The 21,395-nt window shown below is 38.2% G+C and overlaps 1 protein-coding gene and 1 non-coding gene across 4 annotated transcripts in view; one reads left to right on the forward strand and one right to left on the reverse strand.

Moving 5' to 3' along the window:
- Nucleotides 1-262: 262 nt before the first annotated feature.
- Nucleotides 263-21,395, reverse strand: part of LOC143663895 (protein diaphanous homolog 1-like) — a 66,416-nt gene continuing 45,283 nt past the window's right edge. For 2 of the 3 annotated variants that reach the window (XM_077137248.1, XM_077137249.1), the window contains one exon: nt 263-20,976. In XM_077137248.1, coding sequence (XP_076993363.1) covers nt 20,930-20,976 — 47 coding nt within the window. In that variant the 3' untranslated portion in view covers nt 263-20,929. The remainder of the gene's footprint in view (nt 20,977-21,395) is intronic. The other variant, XM_077137247.1, reaches the window with a different exon arrangement.
- LOC143665050 (U6 spliceosomal RNA) lies at nt 18,570-18,672 on the forward strand. Its single transcript, XR_013166726.1, has one exon. It is a non-coding gene; the product is annotated as a U6 spliceosomal RNA (small nuclear RNA).

The raw sequence follows: 21,395 nt of genomic DNA on the forward strand, positions 1-21,395 counted from the left end.
AATTAACGGAAAAAAAAGAAATTAACCCAACATTTAGAAATCATACCATTCTACATATGCAATCAGTAATTCTTAACATCATCACATAGATGCATGATCATCGTTTCTTAGTACATTTGCATCGGTTTAGAGGAACTAGCAACACAACAGAAAAAGATATAGAATGTTAATATAGAGAAAAGAAATAAAAGTAATAATAATAGTAAAAAAAAAAAAAAACCAAAACAAAACAAAACAAAACAAAAAAAACCTATAGCTCAGATGCAGCTTCATTCAGTGTTTTAACATGATTACTTTACACTTAGGTATTATTGTGCTGTCCATTTTTGAGTTTTTGTATCTAGTCCTGTTGCACAGTCTGTATCCCTTCAGCTCCAATTACCCATTATCTAGAGGCTACTCTTATGCAAACTTCAGTTAGACAGTGCTAATTGCCATGGTCTGCTAAACCGCAATCAACATTGCTCCTGTTGACTCTTAAGAACAACAACGTTTCCAAGTGAGACTCTATAAAGAGTTCATGTTCTAGGTTTGCCTTCCTGGAACATATAACTCCCAGAGGGTTCCTAGGTCAGATAAATCCTGAAACTCAGAGGGACCACCTCTCCAGGATTGCCGGTTCATTACATCCTCCTATTCTTCAGTGTGACCACCCCTTCTCAACATAAAAAAGTCAGAACAGGCATTGCCCAAAGATCCCTATAGATTGGAAGAAGGATGAAAGGAAAAGGAAGGGGTATAACAGAGAAAATGGGATTTAACAAACAAGTATGGCTGCTGTATCAACTACATGAATATTCCTTCTAGCCTTCGGTGTTTTGGAGCAACTCAAAGGAAAAATCTGAGATGATGGAATGGTAGCCTATGACAAACTCTGGGATATGTTCTGTAACTACTTGTTCAAGTGTGCTTTGAAAATCAGTGTGGGACATGATTTGCTTTTTTCTTTCTTTGCTTTGTATATAAGTTATATTAAACAACAAAAAAAAACATTTAAAAAAATGAACAGAGAAATACAAGTGCTGGAGAATGTGGAGAGAGAGATGTGCCTATTCATGGTTGGTAGGGAAGCCTAGAGGTACAGCCCCTCCGGAAGGCAGTGTGGTGGTCCCACAGGAGGCTAGGGGTGGGGTTGCCATATGATCCTGCAACCCATTGCTAGGTATATACCTGGATGAACTGAAGAGTGGTGACATGAATGGGCATTTGCACACTGGTGTTTATGGCAGAAGAGTTCCCAATTTGCAATGGATAGAGGTGGCCTAAGGGTACATCGACTGAGGGGGAAGGGGGAATTGTAGTGTATACATATGTGCTGGTTTGAAAGGAAGTATGCCCCCTAAGAAAAGTCATGTTTTAATATAAATCTCATTTCTTAAAGGTAGAATAATCCCTATTCAATACTGTATATTTGAAACTGTAATGAGATCATCTCCCTGGTTGATGTGATTTAGTTAAGACTGGTTGTTAAACTGGATTAGGGGATGGCATGTCTCCACCCATCTGAGTGGGTCTTGATTAGTTTCTGAAGTCCTATAAAAGAGGAAACATTTTGGAGAATGAGAGATTCAGAGAGAACAGAGAATGCTGCAGCACCACGAAGCAGAGAGTCCACCAGCCAGCGACCTTTGGAGATGAAGAAGGAAAACGCCTCCAGGGGAGCTTCATGAAACAGGAAGCCAGGAGACAAAGCTAGCAGATGACACCGTATTCGCCATGTGCCCTTCCAGCCGAGAGAGAAGCCCTGACTGTGTTCGCCATGTGCCATCTCACTTGAGAGAGAGACCCTGAACTTCATCGGCCTTCTTGAACCAAAGTATCTTTCCCTGGATGCCTTTGATTGGACATGTCTATAGACTTGTTTTAATTGGGACATTGGGACATTTTCTCGGCCTTAGAACTATAAACTTCTTCCTTTTTAAAGGCCATTCCATTTCTGGTATATTGCATTCCAGCAGCTAGCAAACTAGAACAACATACAACCGTCTATTGAGCAGCTGCAAGAAGGAATGAAGTTGTGAGACATGCAACTAGGTGAATGGACCTAAAAAAGTCAGAAACAAAAAGACAAATATCATCATACCTCATTCATATGAACTAACTATAATATACAAACTCAGAGAACTGAAATCGAGGGCATAGGTTTTCAGGTTAAGGCCTACTGTAAAGGTTCCTAGACTGTAAGTTCTTACAGCAGTCACATCTATTCCTGAGTTGTAACTGTTATTTCTAAATTCTGAGATACCACTGTTTGCTTATAACCTGGCCATTTCCTGGAACTTTAGGTATTTGTGTGACACCTGAGACTCAGAGTTAGAGCTCTGAAGCTATGAAAGTCAGCATTTACCCTATATAGCAACTGTTAAAAACGTTGAAAAAGTGATCAGACTTTGAGTTAGAGATGTGAATGAAGCTGATCTGCATAGGACTAAGGCAAATCAGAATAGGGTAAAGGATGATATGGTCTATATTTTAAAAGTTCAACTTCTGTGAAAGACCAAAGAAAAGAGATGTTTATTTGGTGCAAAATTTATATTTTAGGTAGCACATTACCTAATTTAACTTGTACGGTCAGTTCATCTGAACACCATAATTACATGGAATCTTGAATAGGGCGTGAGGTCTTGTCGGTTTGCACTGCTTAGTGTGATGCATTGATATATCCCAGAATAATATGGGCAGAGAATAAAAAACATTTGCCAAGTCCCCCCTTGAGAGTCTAGGGAAACAGGAAGAAAACAGGGGAATTCCTGATATTTTCACAAACATTAGGACAACCAATTCAATAGGCCAAGTGCTTGATCTTGGGGTTTGCCCCTAAGAAACTTATTCCTGCAAGGAGAAGCTAAGCCTATTTATAATTACGCCTAAGAATCATCATCAGAAAACCTCTTTTGTTGCTCAGAAGTGGCCTCTCTCTCAAAGCCAATTTGGGAGGTGAACTCCCTCCCCACTACATGGACAGGACTCCCAGGGGGTAAATGTGGGGCATGATTCTGGGTACAAACTGGGACCGGGCATCATGGGATTAAGAAAGACTTCTTGACCAAAGTGGGAAGAGAGAGATTAGACAAAATAAAGTTTCAGTGGAGGAGCTTTCATATAGAGTTGAAAGGTTATCCTGGAGGTTATTCTTATGCATTATACGGATATCCCTTTTCAGTTTATGGTGTGTTGGAGTAGCTAAAGGGAAATACCTGAAATCGCTGAACTATGTTCCAGTAGCCTTGATTCTTAAGGACAATTGTATAAGTACACAGCTTTTACAGTGTGACCACGTCATTTTGAAAACCTTGTGATTGATGTTCCCTTTATCCAGGGTATGGACAGATGAGTAAAAAATAAGGCCCAAAAATTATATAAATAATGGGGGGGGGTATAAGGGGTTAAAAAAATTGGCAAGATTACAATACGAGTGGTCAATGAGAGATGGATATGGTTATGGGATTTTTCTTTTTATTTCTTTTTCTGGAGTGATGCAAATGTCTCAAAAATGATCATGGTGATGAATATACAACTATGTGATGATACTGTAAACCACTGATAGTATCCTTTTGATGGACTCTATGGCATATGAAGATCTCTCAATAGAAATATTTTTAAAAGCATAACTAAAAAAAAGAGGGTGGAGAATGTGCAAATATTTTTCAACCATCTTTAGTAATCATATTACTAGTACCATTAATTAAAAATATTATTCTGAGGAATGTTTCACATGTAATATGGTATGAAGTAAATCAATAATCATGTAATGTATTAATGTGTCTGGAACATTTTACTATACCAGATAATAACGGAGCTATCAAAGACAGCTAGGGTTGAATAAAAGGACCTGAGAGACAAGTTGAAGAGACTCCAACCAGCCAAAGATGATACAACTAGAGCATCAATAAGAATAATAACGGCTACAGATCAAAACATTTAAAAAACAAAACAAAACAAAACTTCTCATTTTTTTAAAATGCTAGGAAATCAACTCTATTTTGAAAACTGGTAAATAAAGGAAAAGGACCAAACATTTAGTCTGCCTTTCCTATATAAACAATACCAATGTATAACTAAATAGTAGATATGTACAAGTTTCTTGTTTCAGAATTATTCAAGCAAATAAGTGAAGGAATGATAGAATTGGAATACACCATTTTGCAATGCTAATAAACTAAAAAAGATTTATGCACTAATAATCAATAGCTGCTAACATCATAGAAGGACAACCAGATATTATGGGATTTCTGAAGAGAAACGTAAAAACAGGCTTGTTTTTAAGCCTGATTTTAATTGAGGCTCTAAAACCAGTGATCAATTTTCAGCAAATACATGGGACAGAAGCATATGAACTACATTTATGGGAATATCACTGCAAAATCCAAATTATGGGAAACTCCACAAGACAAATTATGTTTTGTTTTGTTTTTTTCCACACATGAATTTCAAAGAAAAGAAAGAGAAGGAAGAGACAGAAAGTGGACTGTGAGTTACCAGGGGCTGGGAATGGGGAATTTTATTAGAGTTCTCCTTCGGGTGATGAAAATGTTTTAGTAATGGATGGCGGTGTTGGTAGCATATTATTGTGAATGTAATTCATATCACTGAATTGTACACCTGATGGTGGTTAAAAAGGGAAATTTTGTGTTGTATATGTTACCACAATAAAACTTTTAAAAAAGAGCAAAACTAAAATAAACTATAGTGTTTGGGGATACAAACTTGGGTAATATAACTTTAAAGAAAAATCAGAAAACAATTAACCCACCCCAGTCAGAATACCGGTTTCTCTTAAAGGAGGCCAGGTCTGTGATTGGGATAGGGCACGTGGGGGGTCCTCAGGGGTCTACTGACAGGTTTCTATCTTCTAGTAAGTGGCACTTACAAAGATATTCCCCTTGTAATAGCTTACTCAACTACACATCTGTCTTTAGCTTTCTGTATTGTTTTATACTCAATATTAACAGTTTAATCATTATAAGAAGACATGATAATTAAATAATAATTTGGAAGAGAGGAAAGGAAAGGAGGGACAATAGTATGAATAACACTGTTGCTTTCATTACAGGGAGGAACTAGATAAAATCTTCAATTTATAAATCAGGGGGAAAAAGGGCAAAAGCATATTATTTAATGTATTAATATACAAAAGAGAATGGTTGTCAGTAAGATTGATAAAAATTAAAGAAAAAAAAGGGATTTAGTACTCCAAGTGAGAGATGAAAACATGGTCTAAAGTTATGGCAGAGCTGACAATGCGCAAAAATAGATGGATATGAGAAATATGTAACAGAAAGAATCAAATTAGCTTGGTGTAAACAAATACTGAATTCTAGTTAGATCTGTTTTTCACATTGGTATGAATTAGAAATCCTGAAGGTACTTAACATGTATTTTAAGAGTGAGCAAGTAAGTAAGTATATTGTGGATAATGGGCAGTATAGTATTAGAAAAAGGAAGCTATAGTATTAGAAATCAGGATAATGGTTACCCTGGATTGAGGGTGAGGGGATTAGGGGAATATCTGTAATGGAAGGGCGAACATTTAGCTCCCAGGTCTTGGTATTGTTCTGTTCTTAATTTGGGTGTTGATTACATGGATGTAAATTTCATTTTTCATTTTGTGAAAATTCATTAACCTATACATATATTTGTGTACTTCAAAATGAAACAAAAAAGGAAAAACTAAGATATACAGGTCCACACATAACCCTGATTACATCTATGTAAATGTTATGTGCACATTACATACAAAAACTAAAAAGGAACACAGATCTGTTCTGTGTTAATGTAGTGGCATAACGCAGCTATGTGTAGATTTTTAAAACTTCCAACCCAAGAGAACTGTGGGAAACACAGGACAGACATGGCTTGGATTCAGCTTTGACAGTGGGCTGGGAAAGACCCCCCTCGGAACAAGCAGTTGGAGTATATGTGAAAAAAAAAGTCCAAATGTAGGCCCTATAGGATGTTCCCATTAGTTTTCTCAGCCCTGGCAGAGGAATAGTGGATTAATTCAGCATGCAGATGTGACAGCACAAGTCATCCACCAATGCTTGGGCTCCAGTCCCCATCTTTGCCAGGCAAGGACGGGAAGGCCAGAAGAAACACCTCATGCCACGCTTCAATAAAAATTACATTAAGGGCTGAGCGATTTCAATGTATAGTATTATATGAAATTCGTAAGCACGAAAAACAGAATTGGGTACAGACAGCTACACATAGGGAAGGAGGAGAATCTTTTTTGAAAATAACTGCGACTCCTTGCAGACAACAATAGAAAAGAGAGACCCTTATTGCCTAGCTGACTCTCTGATAACAAGTACAGCAATGCCAGGGTCCATGTTTCTAGCTACTGCCACTCTGATCTCTTTAACAGATTTCTAAGCCCTTTGCTAACGGGAACTATAACTTCCAAACTAGGGAAGTGGCCAACCTGGACTCCAAAGACCAGACTCTCTAAGTACCATGACTTGCTAAGAAGTCAGACCCTTCAACTTACTATCTGTAACCTGTGCTTTCCCCTAGATCAAGGGAACAACAGGACTGCTGTGGTTCCAAGAAGTCCAAGCCACTGACCCATTTTGGAGGGGAGAGGAAGAACACTGAGCAAGAGCTTTCATCTCTTCATCTGCATTTAAGTTAGTTTGGGGATTATCTCTAAAAAGGTCCTGGGGAGTGAAAATATTATAATTCTGACGCAATGAAAGACTTTCACCATGCTCCCTTCCCCCTCAACTCAATAATATATTTTTCTTTCTGTAAAACAGCCCTTTAAGTACTGCTAACTCATTAGATGGAGAGAAGCTACCAGTGAAATAAAAAGAAAGTATTTGGGAGATAAAGCTGAGGATCTGGGGTCACCCTAGGAATGCAGCTATTGCACAGCAGGCAAATACAATGTCCTAAAGCTTGAAAGTTCTCCTTTAATTCCTGGGAAATAGCACGGGCATTCTATGACAACGCTGCCCATTGAGAACAGTCCTTAAATGTTCTGCCAGCCCTCTGAAGATTCCAGAACACTGCTCTTTTGTTTCCTCATCAGTCACCTCTGAGGGAAATCCTAGATGACAGGCTATGTTCAACGAAGAGCTGAAGTCTGGCTCTGCATCTTCCCAGTTCCAATCTAAGACATCCTACCTCATTCCTGAAGAAAATAAATTTATAAACAAACTGTAAGCTAAAAAATAAAAGAGATAGCACAAGCTAGCGAGAGAATCTAGAGATTAAAAGAGATGTATGAGACATCAACAAATGCCATGTGTGACCTTTATTTGGCTTTGATCCAAACAAGCTGATTAAAAAAAAAAACCCAAAGACCTACCATGAGATAATTCTGGGATACTTGACTGATCAGCTATCTGATGGCAATAAAAAATGTTTTAGATATGATATTGGTTCCGTGACTATCTTTTTCTAAAATCCCCTTATTTTTTGACATATACTCTGATCTACTTAAGGATTAAATAGTATGCCAATTAGGAAGTACTTCAAAATAATCGAGGTGGCAGGGAGGAGGCTGCAGTAGGTATATGAAACAAAATGGGCCAGTTGATACATTTTTAAACTGGATTGGGGACACATGAGAGTTGATGATACTATTTCCTTAAATAGATATATATGTATATATTACATACGTGTATGCTTGGTTTTTTTGTTACATTTTCCCTAATAAAAGTTGTTTATTTTTTAAGTCAGACTATTTGCCTGGAGTCATTTGAACATCTGATTCTTCCAGACAACTGAGGGAAAAGGGTAACTTTTATTCTTAGCTGATTCTGTAATTTGGAATGCCATCCTAAGTATTGCTATATAATAAAGCTGACCTAAACCCAAGCTGAGAGTCTAGAGGAAGCAGAAGGGTTGCTCTGCCTACTTTCTCAAAAGTAGTACAGATTAGTAGGTGTCCAGTAGCCAAACACCACGTTGTTTTTGTGCTCAGCGGGCAGGGACTTGCTGCTCAGGGCGCAGGCAGCCTTCAGCAAGGTATGTCACTGATGAGCAACTGCTGAGTAGAGGAGTCTGCAGCCACGCCTTGGCCTGTCTCCCTCCCTCCCCCAATCCGACTCCTCCTCCCTTGCCAAACTCTTTTTTTCCTGCGTCATAAACACAAAATGGAGTTAGCTAGGAAGCAAAAACAATTTGTCTAAAATGGCTGAATGCAGTAGGGAGTGTCAGGCAGTAAAGCGAAGAGAAAGGGCACCCCCTGCTGTCCAACGCAGGGACCTTATTTTTCTTACTTTACTATTTCTGTATGTCAAAAGAATCAATCCTACAGAGTCCAGGTTAATTTTGTCATGGTTCTTGATACTATATGTTGAACTCTAAAATTCAAAGAGAAGAAACTGAAGCACAAGAAGGGAAAATAATTTCCAATCTCTGAAGACAGAGAAGAGTCAGCAGCCCTGAGTCCTAGAGAGTGCTTGATTATAATTAGTAACAGCGGAAGGGAGGCCCTTCTATAGCACAGTATTCCCCAACTTAGTCAATGAGCTAATGGCCCTGAGGTCCAGCAGCCACCACCATCACTTCCCCAGGAATTCCTGTTGCAGGCTTCTCTCAATGAAGTCCACAAACAGGAAATGGAGGAGTGGAGAGTTGCCTGACATCCTGGAAACTAAGTTCTTAGGCACTGCAGGTGGGAGTGAGTAAGTGGAGTAGGGAAAAGGACTTCTGGAAAATACTGTTGAGTACATAGACTGGCTCAAAAGCCTGTTACATCCACAGGGCTGAAAGACTCAGGCTGAGCTATAAAGCAACTCCACCCAAGCTTAATTCTCACTCAGGACCACAATGCTATTTTACTCCTTCAAGATGAAACCTGTGGCATTTCTTCTGCAGGGAACACCCTCCATAATCTTATATTACCTTTCCCTGAGTAAGTCAAGTACCTTATGACTGAAAGAAAATACATAGGAAAGGTGAAAAAAACAGAAACATCTTTAAAAACCTGTGGGTCTAAGCCCCTAATGAGTTAGTTCCCTTATTTAAATGAGGCAGCACAAAAACTGGAGTTCTCTAAGACCCTAATGGGAGATAATGGCAGTATGCACACATGAGCACAGAATCACAAAAAAAATGATGACTCTGGTACCACTACAGTTCTCTCTGAAAAAAAAAAAGGGTCTTGTGTTAAGAGTCCTAGATCTCTCAAGCATAAGATAAGAACACTTAATAAGACCCTTAAGAATTAACAACAAACTTCCTGTGAGAAAAACACAGCTATGGAATCAAGACCACTAGGACACAATGAGCCATGGCTACTAAGCTCTACACAAACCCACTGACTCTGGGAAAACGAAAGGGCAAGATGGGCCTGCCATGTGCTAATGTGAGAATACTAGTTTATATTCTTTATAGCTGTAATATACATGAGGAAAGAATTCAGCACCTCAAAGCCCTTCATAGGAGGTAAAAACAGAGAGCATGCAAACTAAGCAGCATTTATTCCTGTCCAAAGTTAACCAGATTCCCATCATTGACCTTCTGGCCAGAACAAAGCACCTTATGTGCTAAATACCACAGAACTAGCATGGCATGGATGGGCAAGCACTAAAGAAAGAGACAAATTGGCAGAAATGGGTAAACCTGAAGTACAAGATCAAAGTCAGACAAGGAACAAAGTACCAAGAACCAAGTGCTGAGAGTTAGGAAGGAAGGGGAAGGCTGAAGTTTGAAAGAGGGGCAAAAAGCAGTATTAGAAATCTGGGTGGTACATTTGATCATTCAGGCAGTACAGTCATCGAGTTTCTCACAGATAATTCCCAGCACACCCAGGATGGTGACTCAGCAAGGTGTGCTAAAAAGAGCTTGACTGCAGATGCGGGTGAACAGGAACTGGAAGGACAGGCACTGTTTGCCCCAAGCAAAGACTGGGATATGTCAGGAAAGGGGTAGGATCTGCAAGGGAACAATAAGGCTGGAGGGTAAAAGAAAAAGCAACAGAATTAAGAAACTAGAAATAAAGCTTTTTCCCTTCTTAAAAAGTGCTTTATTATAGGGAAAAAATAAATATATACAAAAATAGAATCCCAGATAATGAATCTCTATGAATCCCATCAGCCAGCTCTAACAATTATCAACCCATGACTATTTGTTTCACCTATGTCTTACCCACTTCTAAATCCCAGACATCATATATCATCTGCAATGATTTTAATACAGATCTGTAAAAGATAAAGACTTAAAAAATAAAATCACAATCCATTATCACATCAATTTCCAGTTATCTTAACTCTCAAATGTTTTATACAATTGGTTTGAATCAGGATCTAAATGAGGTACACACTGCACCTGGCTGACATATTTTAAAATTATCTATTAATCTTTATGTTCCTCTCCATCTCATTTTTTCCCTTGAAATTATCTGTGGAAGAAATCAGGTCACTGATGACTGTGAAAAGCAAGGGGCACTGGCACAAGTGCCAGGACACAGATAAAATTAGACACCTCAGGTTTTTTTGAACACGCCTGCCTTCTTGACTCCTTTTCATCAAATGCTGAATTCTGAGCTGAACAGATCTGGGCTCAAAATGCTGACTTTTGTATTTACTTGCTATGATATTTTAATAAGTCAAGGACATACTAATTCTCAGTTAAATTAATTCCTCAGTTATAAATTGAAATATAATAGGCAACATTGTTTTAATAATTAGAAATATGTGATAAGCACAATATCTAACATTAAATAGATATTTATAAATAAGATGAGATGAGAAGGTTAAGTACCTTCATCTTTCTCTAGGTGCCTGGAGCAGTTTTAATCTGTTCAGTCTCATGCACACCACCTAAATACTGAGTAGCCTGAAGATTTCTAAGTCATTCTCTGTAACAAAGGATCCTAGAAATATTCTCCATTTTATTCAGGGTCAGGAGGGGAGGCAACAGGGTAAAAGCACAACAAAGAGAACAGATGGAGCAATACCCTGCCCCCAGCCCGATTCTGCCAATGCAGCTGCTGGTTTTCGTCATATTGCTGTTTTTTTCCCTTCTTTGTTCCTGAGGTGGAAGCCAGGAAAGGGTGGAGAAGGGGAGGGGGAAAAGGGGTGGGGACGAGGGCAAGACCATCGTCACTGTTACTGCAAGTCACCTGATCCTCTCCTCCAATCTCTAGTCTCTGACCTCACAACCTGGAGCCAGAGCCAAAACAGCTCAACTGCGCTCACTCCGTGGCCAAAAAGAAAAATGCAAGCAGGATGGGAAAAAAGAGGGGCATTTTTCTTTGGAGGATTTCAGCAGTTTCTCTTGCAAAGGGGAATTAAATACACAGACATGCACCCAGATGAGAGTACCTTATCTTCTAATGTAAGAGTCAAAAGAAGAAATCACTGATGTTTAGAACAAGAATTCCAATTATTGTAGGATCAGGAGAGAAGAATGGTTTCATAACATTTTGCAGAAATAGGGTTACCGATCACCTTCTATTGTATAATGGGGTTCCCTTGCCCAAGGGAATTTAGAGAAGAACAGAGAGTTTTTATAATCTAATCTGAGTTTTCAAAGAGAGACACCAAATCTTAAAGCAGGTTAATGGAGCACAGGATGTATAACCTGCTCTGCAGATAAAGTACTAAACTTTGCAGATATTAACATATTAGGTCCAAGTACTTCTAGCAACCCCTTCTCCAAGCATCCTGGACATTGGCAAATTTCCTTTTTAGCCCCTCTGTTCTTCCCATGGTTTATTCCATGTTGCTCCAAAGCCAATGGGCCAGAGTTTTAAAAACAGGAGCAGTTACAGGGCACTAGGTTTTAGCAATGCTCAGGACAAAAACTACAATGGAAGCAAGAAAAAATGAGGTATGCCATCCCTTTCCTTTGAAGACCATACCCCTTTATGGATTAGTGGCCCTATGCTAGTGATATAAAGTTCTGCTCCTGTCAAGGAGTACAATGCTCCAGTGAAGTAGCTAGAGGTTTAAAAGCCCCTCCTAGTAGGACTTTTCAATTCTGTCTTCCTCAAATCATAATAGCTGTAAGGCTCTAATTTAAGTCACTGCACATTTATAGAAATGGTGTGGATAACTAACTCTTCAGTCCATCGTTACATAAAAGTATTCAGGGAGAACAAGAGTACATATATAGTAAACTAAGATGCAACGAGATCAAATGGGTTATTGTGGCTGTTTTTTCAAAAAAGGACAGATTATTTCATCACTGCATTTTTCCATTTCTTCCTCATGTTCATCATAAAACTTATCTAGGCTTATTGAAACATTAGAATTTTTTTTTAATGAGGAAGATCTCTATGTTCTGACAGTAAAGATCTCCAGGACATAGAAGCAAGGTATTGAACAGTATGATAGTATGCTACCTTTTGGTAAGAAGTGAGGAGATAAGAATCTATCCTAATATTTGTTTATACTTGCATTATAAAAAAAAAAACCAACTCTGAAATGATAATCAAGAAACATAAAAAATGGTTACGTCTAGAGGGTGGGAGAGGTGAAAGAAAGGGATGGATGAATAGTAGGGTGGCAATGAGACTTTTAAATATCATCTTGACTTCTGAACTACCTGTATTAACTATCTGAAAAATAGATAGAGCAGCAGAAAGAAAAGCCCCAGTGGAAACACTCTGTGTAGATTCCCTCATATTGCCCTGCAAACTAGCCTGTCTACAACCTTATGTTTGGAGGGAGACTTACACAACCTCAGCAGAAAAGTCACTTTGATTCAACAATTTCCAGAGTGTAAGATCAAGGGATCCTCACAACAGGGCTTTTTCCTTGAGGCAGCAGTTGGGTATGTAGTCAAGGAACACGGGATCCCTCTCCTGCTTATCTCAAAGCCCAGTTCTGTTTCCGCATTTCCTAAAGATCCTACTAGTCCTCTTTCTTTCTAAATACATTTCTGATCCCTGCCATTTCCAGGTCTCCATGCTGAGAAAACAACCAAACTTGAATAAGGTTATGTCTATACAGCTGCAACACTCATCTTGACCTCTGATTTCCTCTGGTTTCTCACAATTCCATTTTTGTTGTACAAGCCTGAGAGCTTCTAAGAACTCTGCCCTCCATCCATACTCTCCAGCCAAGTCAGTCTCTAAATGGTTTCCATCTACTTAAAAAAAGAACTTCAAATCCTTCTTCAAAACGTCCTTCTAAAATGTATACTGAGTCCCGGCTGGGAAGAGGGCAAGTATATAAAAGAAAATAATTTTGTAAAACCAAGGGCCTACAAATTAACCTACATTTTCCAAAATGTTAACAGTTTTAATAGAAAGTGTCAAATGGTTTCTTAATGGCTTTCACGTGAGCTCCACAAAAATAGGAAAAATACTTGTAAAATACTTACTCAGACAGAGACATCACAATGTTATCAAGAAAAAAAACAGAAAGCTTCTACACTGAGGTAGCGAGTAGCAAGTCAGAGAACAGAAAATGGAAAAAGAAATAAAAACTAAACCATGGATCAAGCTAGGTTAATATATCCAAAATAAAATTACATGGGGTGCTTGTTAAAAATGTACTCTTCTGAAGTCCTTGTAACTCAAGACTTTCTGAATGTGAAATCCAAGAATTTACACCTTAACAGCTCATGTAATTCTTATGCACATTAAAGTTTAAGAGCTACTGTTAGAAATAGACATTTAAGTACAAGGACTGACTGCATCAAAATGACACAAGTTTAAGCAATACTGACACCCTTATTAGATGGTCTAAGTGTCAGACAATGACATTTAAAGGTATGTTTCATCAAAAATCAAATCTAGAGCTTGCAGACAATGGGTTTAAAACATGGTTTCAATCTGTGAATGTCTAGAATAGAAATGCAGACACAATAAAGTTTGGGTAGTTAGACTTTAAAACTGGGATCATCTTGGGGCCATAAGGAGTTAAATATTAATGACACAGAGGGTTGATTATAAAAACTGTTCTGTGCCAGCAGATTCCATCCAAGGGAGGTCACAGGAATTCTCTGAAGGAAATAAATTTAGTATAGTATCTTTTGGTAGATGTCAGTTTATAATTACTGGGTGGGTTCTATCATGTGAATGCTAGAAGCAACTCTAGCAGAAGCAGAGACAGAGATGGGGTTATTAATGTGTATACAATGGAATTGCAAATATGTATATAATGAACTACCAGGTTGGTAAGACTATATTAAAATATAACCCTTTTCTTAAAGCTCTCTAAAAGGAAGGCTATACTTCCATGAAACTATTGGACAAAACAAACAAACAAAACATTCTCGAGACCCCCAAAAGAACACAGTTATGCTCCTATAAAATACTAGCCACACAGATGCAATTATACAATATTCTTTTGAAGAGAACAGGCTATAGCTTCCTCCCTTTTAGTTTTATTGGTGGTCAGTCCTCCAAATGCATTTTCTGACCAGTAGAGGGCAGCACACCAGAAGTTTGTATTGAGAAACAAGGAAGGCTGCCTCTCTCTAACGTGACTACATCACTACCAAACGTAACAATGACACATCTAAAATAGAAGAGATCCATGTGCCATCTGGTGGTGAAAAGGACATACTGCTGCAGAAAAAATATAGCAAAAATCCAGTTTAGAAAGAAGTGAAGTTTAATCATCTTTATCTGATGAAATCTCCACCAATAAGTCTTCCAAGGAAACTACTTCAGCAGCCTTCATGCAAATAAGTTTTAAAGTTTTGCACTCCAAACACTGTTGTAAACAAGCAGCAACTCCTAATACCTGACCGTTGATACATGGAATAAGAGAATGAAACTCAGATCAAAACAAAGCAAAACAACACAAGCACTTAGAAACCTGTCCAAATCAAAGAAGAGCTTGAGATAACTTATAAATTCAAAGACAGCTTATGCTAGAAAAAAGAAAAAGAAGAAAAAGGGAACAAAATCAGAAGTTTAGAACTGAAAAGTATGTATCTTCAGATTCACCTATCTCATTCTACAGATGAGGAAAGAATTAAGGTATGAAAGAAAATCCCTTGAAGTAATCTCATAAGAGGTCAGATTTTATAAAGATATCACTTTCCCCTATCAAATGTTAAATAATTTCTTATTATTCATAAAAGTATAAATTTGTAAAATGCTACACTTAGCAACTTGAACCCAGAAATTTTATTTTTAAGAATTTATAGTACAAAAATACAAGTATATAGATATAAATGTATAAGGATTTTCCTGGCAGAATTGCCTGTAATAAAAAATCAGAACAAATTCTCAGTGAGGAATTAGTTTCATACATTTAAATTATCATACAATAGAATACAAATTATCCACTAGAAAGACTGAAGTAGATCTATATAAAAGGACAGTGAGAGATGCTGAAACATGCCAAGAAAAAGCAAAATCAAGTGCCATATAGAATCATACAGACTGCATCAGAAAATGTGTGCATACCCTTCAATTTCTAAAATTTTATCTTTTAACTTCCCTACCGGCCCTTTAATTTTTCAGTAAGACTCTGCAGAAAATTTCCCACATTTTCTCACCTGGATTAAGGGAAAAAAAGAATCTGCCAATTCCTTTACTAGAATAAGATATGCATACAAAGGGATGGAAAAACATACCTTAAATTGTTAACCATGGTAACTCAGAGGGGGTGGGACAGAGGAGATATTTTTGACTCTATATTTTCATTGTTTTCTATACATTTTTTAAAATGAGCACATCCCTGTAGTCCTAGAACTGGCTTTACACAGGGCCATGGTAACAGGGAAGACGACAGAGAAAGTGGTTAAATGAGAATGAGGACATCTATGGAAGTTCTCTTCTGATCAATTTTTTTCAGTGAAATAGGAAGAAAACATCCTCAAGTGAGAATGAGAATGAGGGAAGAGGTGCTGGGCTTTGAGGAAAAAATGTGAAATAATCACGTAGATGTGTAGAAAACTGAATGGACTAGAGATGTTTAAGGTATGATTGCATGGCAGCATCCAGGACAGGTAGCATCACAAAAATGAGCCTGACAGCATCCAGGGCCAGGCAATATCCAGTGAGCCAGGAGAGGGCGGGCAACGGTGGCTCAGTGGTAGAATTCTCGCCTGCCATGCAGGAGACCCGGGTTCAATTCACCTAGTCTGCCCATGTCAAATTAAAAAAAAAGTGAGCCAGGAGAAGAAAGTAAGAAAGTTTGCTGCCCTGAAATCAGCTGAAGAAAGTGTATTAAAGAGGGCAGGTGGTGTATTTTTCTCTATCAAAGTTCAGCTTCAGAGCTACAAAATACAGGGTTGACAGAGACATGGAATAAACCAGGATTATGGTTTTGTCAATCAAATATGAAATGAGAAGACAGGGAAAAATAAAAACAAAGGAATGACTGCTACAATTATAATAACTGACCCATTGAATTTTATCTGAAGAAGAGAGAAATTCATTAAGGGGGTGAAGGACAGTGAAAAGGTGGTAGGCTAAATGGACTGGAGGTCCAAATAGGGTTAAAGGTTGTTGGAGTCATGGTAGAGAGTGAGTTAAAAAGATAGGAAGTGGATAGTAAACTAAGATCATGGAAGGGGTAATACTGTGGTCAAAAGGGGTTTTGACCACAGTAGGGAGTGGGTGAGGTAGGGTAGAGGGCACAATCACTGGGGGAAAAATTGTCAAGGAACTGTGAGGTCAGAATAGGATAATCTCTGTGTGTTCAGAAGTTACTTAGAATTAAAACAACAGTATTGGAGGTACAGAGGTGGTTCAGTGGTAGAATGCTCGCCTTCCATGTGGGTAACCCAGGTTCAATTCCCAGAGCATGTACCACCTCCCCCCCCCCAAAAAAAAAATTTATAGCCAAACAATAGTACTGGATAGGGTAGCCATAAGCTAGGAGCTGTAACAATCAAGAAATAAGGGAGAATAATTTGAGATGATAACACAAAGACAGGTGCTGAGTCATATAATTTGATGTCATGAAATTGGGGTTTTTTAGGGCAGAGAAATATAGAATGATCTGAAAGTGGTAATAAAGAACAAAGAGAAACCCACTACTTCTCTAATAACAACAATAAAGAAGACATACACCCCACTGGAGAGCAACTCCATGAGAGGGCAAGAGGGAAAGCAGTTCATCAAGGAAAAGCCAGCTTTCTGTTAGCACAAGGACGAGTATGTAGAAGATTTTGCTGATAATGGACCATGAACTCCAGACAGCACAGTGGACAGGCAGGAGCTTAGGGAGGGAGGGAGAAAGAGACAGAATAAGAGATATGTGGGGATTAGAGTATGGGAGCTGCAGAGTGACCTGGGAGTTGAGGGCTTCCTATGGTGAGTAACATAAGCAAAGACAAACGGCGTAATATTAGCTCCAGCAGATTCAAGGCAGACAGTGATGACAAGGTTTGGAATGTAGAGATATATGTAAGGAGGTAGTTTTTAGGGCTTTTTTTTTTTTTTTACCCCTAATGATGGGAAATGACAACGCAGAAGATGTGTGAAACTAATTTCATCTGCAGGACTCTTCATAATCCCAGGTGATAGGGGTAGATTTATGTTTTAAATCTCAATAGTCCTATCTGATATTACAGAACTTCATAACTACTTTGTACTAATAGTCTAACTGTATTCCAAATCCAAAAGAAACTAGTAATTAAAACATCATAATCCCAACAAACATTCCCTGGAATAACACCTCTGGTCCTTATCATATATACTTAAGAAAAATGAGGAACTGATGGAACCAAGGGGGAAAAAATCTTGCTGTCAAGAGATTCACTGAACAAGGCAGAGAATTCTGAATTCTTACAAAGTCTTGTTTCTAAAGGTTAAAGTTGCAGAAGCTATAAAGATTCGATAGGACATTTCCTAATAAAGATCCAACTGGTGAGTGCCACCTAGTGGACAAAAAAGGATCACCTGGTAAAGGAAAAAGACCCTTAGATCCTTTTAGGGAAAGGTAATTGCTCCCCCACAATCGGTTCCTGAAGCTTCAATTAAAGTTTTGTGGGAGCTGCGGACAGGTAAATCTAACCGTTATTAGCAAAGTCCTGACTTCTGGGACAATGATACAAACCATGGGATCAGGCCCACACAGTCAAATCCTAACCAGATTCCTGTTTTTATATACATACATAATTCTCAGCTCTTGGATGAGACCTTACTTTTAAGCCAGAGTTCTTTCTAAATCACTGCTATTAACCACTTAGAAACCTGTCCTGATGCACACAGTTCCCATATGGCACCTCTAATATTGCCACTGCACATCTAGTAAGGATTTTTTGGATCTGATGAGTCTAAAGGTTTCCGGAAGGAAGGAAGGAACCTAAAAAGAAAAAAGTCGCTGTACTTATTAGGACATTGGTTATCAATCAACACCTTATTTCAAGAGGTGATTTTTTAATGAGATAATGTCACCAATAAAAGAGAGTAAGAGAAAGAAAGCAGAATGAAAAACTAGTTATCTTGTACATATAAGTAATACTCTGAGGCAACCTCAGTGATGAAAATGCTCTCAAGGGGAAGATGAAAAAAATGAAATTTAACTATTGACATATTCCCACGGAGTTCAAGAAGCACTGTTAACAAAGAGCCCATGATCAAGTACTCCTTGCTGATCAAGACCAGTTTGACAAAATATTCCCCCCCATTAGGGAATAAATTAATTAGGAATTTACAGGGAACCTAGGGTTCTGAAATAAGAGACCAGAAGGAGATGGGCTTGCTTTGGCAGCACATATACTAAAATTGGCACAGTATGGAGAAGATGAGCATGGCCCCTCAGTAAGTAAGACATGCAAATTTGTAAAGCGTTTCATATTTTTTAATAATATATTTGAATGTGGTTAAAAGCTGGAAATATTAGGTTGCATGTATGTTATTAGAATAAAAGTTTTATAAAAATCCATGGAACTGCACAGCAAAGTGAATCCTAAGTTAAAACATGGACCATAATTAATAGTTCGATTATTAAAATGTGCTTTCATCAATGGTAACAAATATATAACACCAATGCAAGGTACTCACAATAAGATGGTATATGGGAACCCCAGATTTTATGCATGATTTTTTGGTAAATCCATAAGTTCTCTAATAAAACATGCAGGAGAACCTGCAGTAGACATTTCAGGACCAGTTCTTCTCTTAGCTCCTCTCAATAAAGAGGTACACAGCTTCCTGAACCTTCATGAAGCTGTGGCTGAAGAGCTTTGACGACAAAAGGCAGGTACTTTCTACAATGCCCATTCCAGGAAGAGTTACTAGGTATATGGGAGGTTTGGAGTGTCAGTAAAATATACGGAGATACAGGCATTTTAACAAATAGCAGAGAGTGGTGTTTAGCAAGCAAGAAAGGAAATAGTGAAATATGATGAAAACCCAGTGTCCAAATAACTTCCTCATCAAGAAAGGTAACTACTGGGTGAAATAATTTAAGCAGGACTTCTACTGAAGTAACTTCTAATCCAACTGGATTCATTTTGCTACAGCTGGATATACTACACTCAGCACACACCCACCTCTTCTTCTCCAATCCTGAATATCCAGTATCTCACTTATTTACCCTAATCCACTGTTCCCTTTTTTTGTACTCCTAGGAGTCACTGCCAATTCAAGGACATTTATGCTAGAATGGAATGAAAAGGTTGATACAGTCAGTGTATCTCCTTCTTCCAGCTTTTATCTGAGTCTAAGCTTTGAGAGGTTCTTAGGCAAGTAAAGACACTTCTGGGAAGCAGAAGGCTAGAGCAGGGACTCTGATCTCACAGAGTCTAGAATCTGAACCCTGGCTTGGGAGCATTAAAAAGCTTGGTAACTGCATTGTTGAAAACAAAAGAGAGATAGAGTCTTGCTTGGGTATTTTTTAAATACTATACACCAATTCATAATGGGAAAATAATAGCAAGATGATCACTAAACTGCAGAAAATTACTAAAAATGATAGGAATGCAAATGGACAAGAAAAAACACCGAAGTGGTGAGAGGAAGGAAAACAAAAGACGTAATCAGTGTATATTTGTAGTGGCACTCAGTGCAACATGCAGCTGAAAAAGACTTATGAGAGAGGCCAGCCCAGGGATAGAGTCTGTGAACTTATAGATTAAGAATTAATTTGTCACCGTCAATTAGTCTTCTTTGCTACACAACAGTAATATTAAGTAATTTTAACCATGGGGCTGGGCTGGAAAGTGACACTTTATGGGGATGGATGGTATCCTCCTAGATATACACAGATACAGTTTCTAGGGGCCATCAGAGGCACCCAGCAACCTGTTAAGCTTCTTACTACAAGAGAATATGGATTGGTTCTATCAGAGCAGTTAAGGAAAGAAAAAAAAGCATATAATTGCCTTTAAAAATGGGTTGGGGAAAGATAATGTTCCAAAATTGCAACTAATTTTCATTGCTAGAGTCATAACAAAGATAGATAAAACAAAGATGCTGGAAGAAGATGAAAATATTGAATTATTAGGTTATAACTGTCATGAGGTACATGACAAGATCTTTCAAATACTGTATCCCTTAGGGGAAATAACTACAAATACCCCATCATAACAAGGCAGCACAAAACCGTAAGATTTAGGAACTGAAGAAAGAAGAGGGCAAAATGGATCAGATCTTCTAAAATAAAGGGGGAAAATATGAAGAAGAAAGGCAAGTATTTATGTAAAAAAACATGGACCACAGTCAAAACACTTGGATCTAGGCATATAACCATGGGCAAGTGACCGAACTGCTCAGAGTCTATGCATGTCACAGAATGGAGACTACACATCCTGTGTCCCTCATGAGGCTGCTCTGCAGGTCAATAGGATAGAATGTGTTACAGCAATTTGAAAATACAAATGTAAATAATAACATAATGGTGTTATTACTTAAGATGTCTTTCCAAATAAAGAAGTATATATTAGCATCAGTTTAAGCTTAAAATAACTTTCTTCCCTGTTAGTTTAACACCACAGCTACTTACCTGTCCTACTGGTCTCTGGAAACCTTAAACAGTCTAGCAAAAGAGAAATCAACCTTCAATCTCCAGTCTGTTTTCTAAGGAGAAGTTACATGTTTCATTTCTTTCTCTAACATTCAGGGGACACAATTAAAAGGCTCTTTTGTATTCTTACCTTTGGAAGCTGTAGGAACAAAGCATCAGGAAGGAGAAACCATCAGATATTGGAAAGAAATGAAAACAAAAGAAAAGGAATCACACTGTTATTGTAGACATTCATTCAGCCATCTGACCTGTTAAGACTCTGTTTAACTCTTATTAATTAAGTCCCTAGATCTGGAGACGGGCACTGATGGTAGTGCTGGAATTCAGTTAAGAGCATGATCAAAATAGGCCCTGTCTGAGCTTCTGTCATCTTCATCTGATACAAAATACCTAGATGCAACAGTTTTATTTCCCCAACCCTGGTATCCCCAGAATATGACAACATCTCATTTTCTTCCTAATGGGAAAACCCACCTCTCGTCCACCCAACATTTTCTTCCCACCCTCATCCAGAGAAGGGAAGGGAACAGGAAACCTAGTTAAAGGATATTCTAAGCT

The sequence above is a fragment of the Tamandua tetradactyla genome, chromosome 20 (genome assembly GCF_023851605.1).
Source record: "Tamandua tetradactyla isolate mTamTet1 chromosome 20, mTamTet1.pri, whole genome shotgun sequence".
Lineage (NCBI taxonomy): Eukaryota > Metazoa > Chordata > Mammalia > Pilosa > Myrmecophagidae > Tamandua > Tamandua tetradactyla.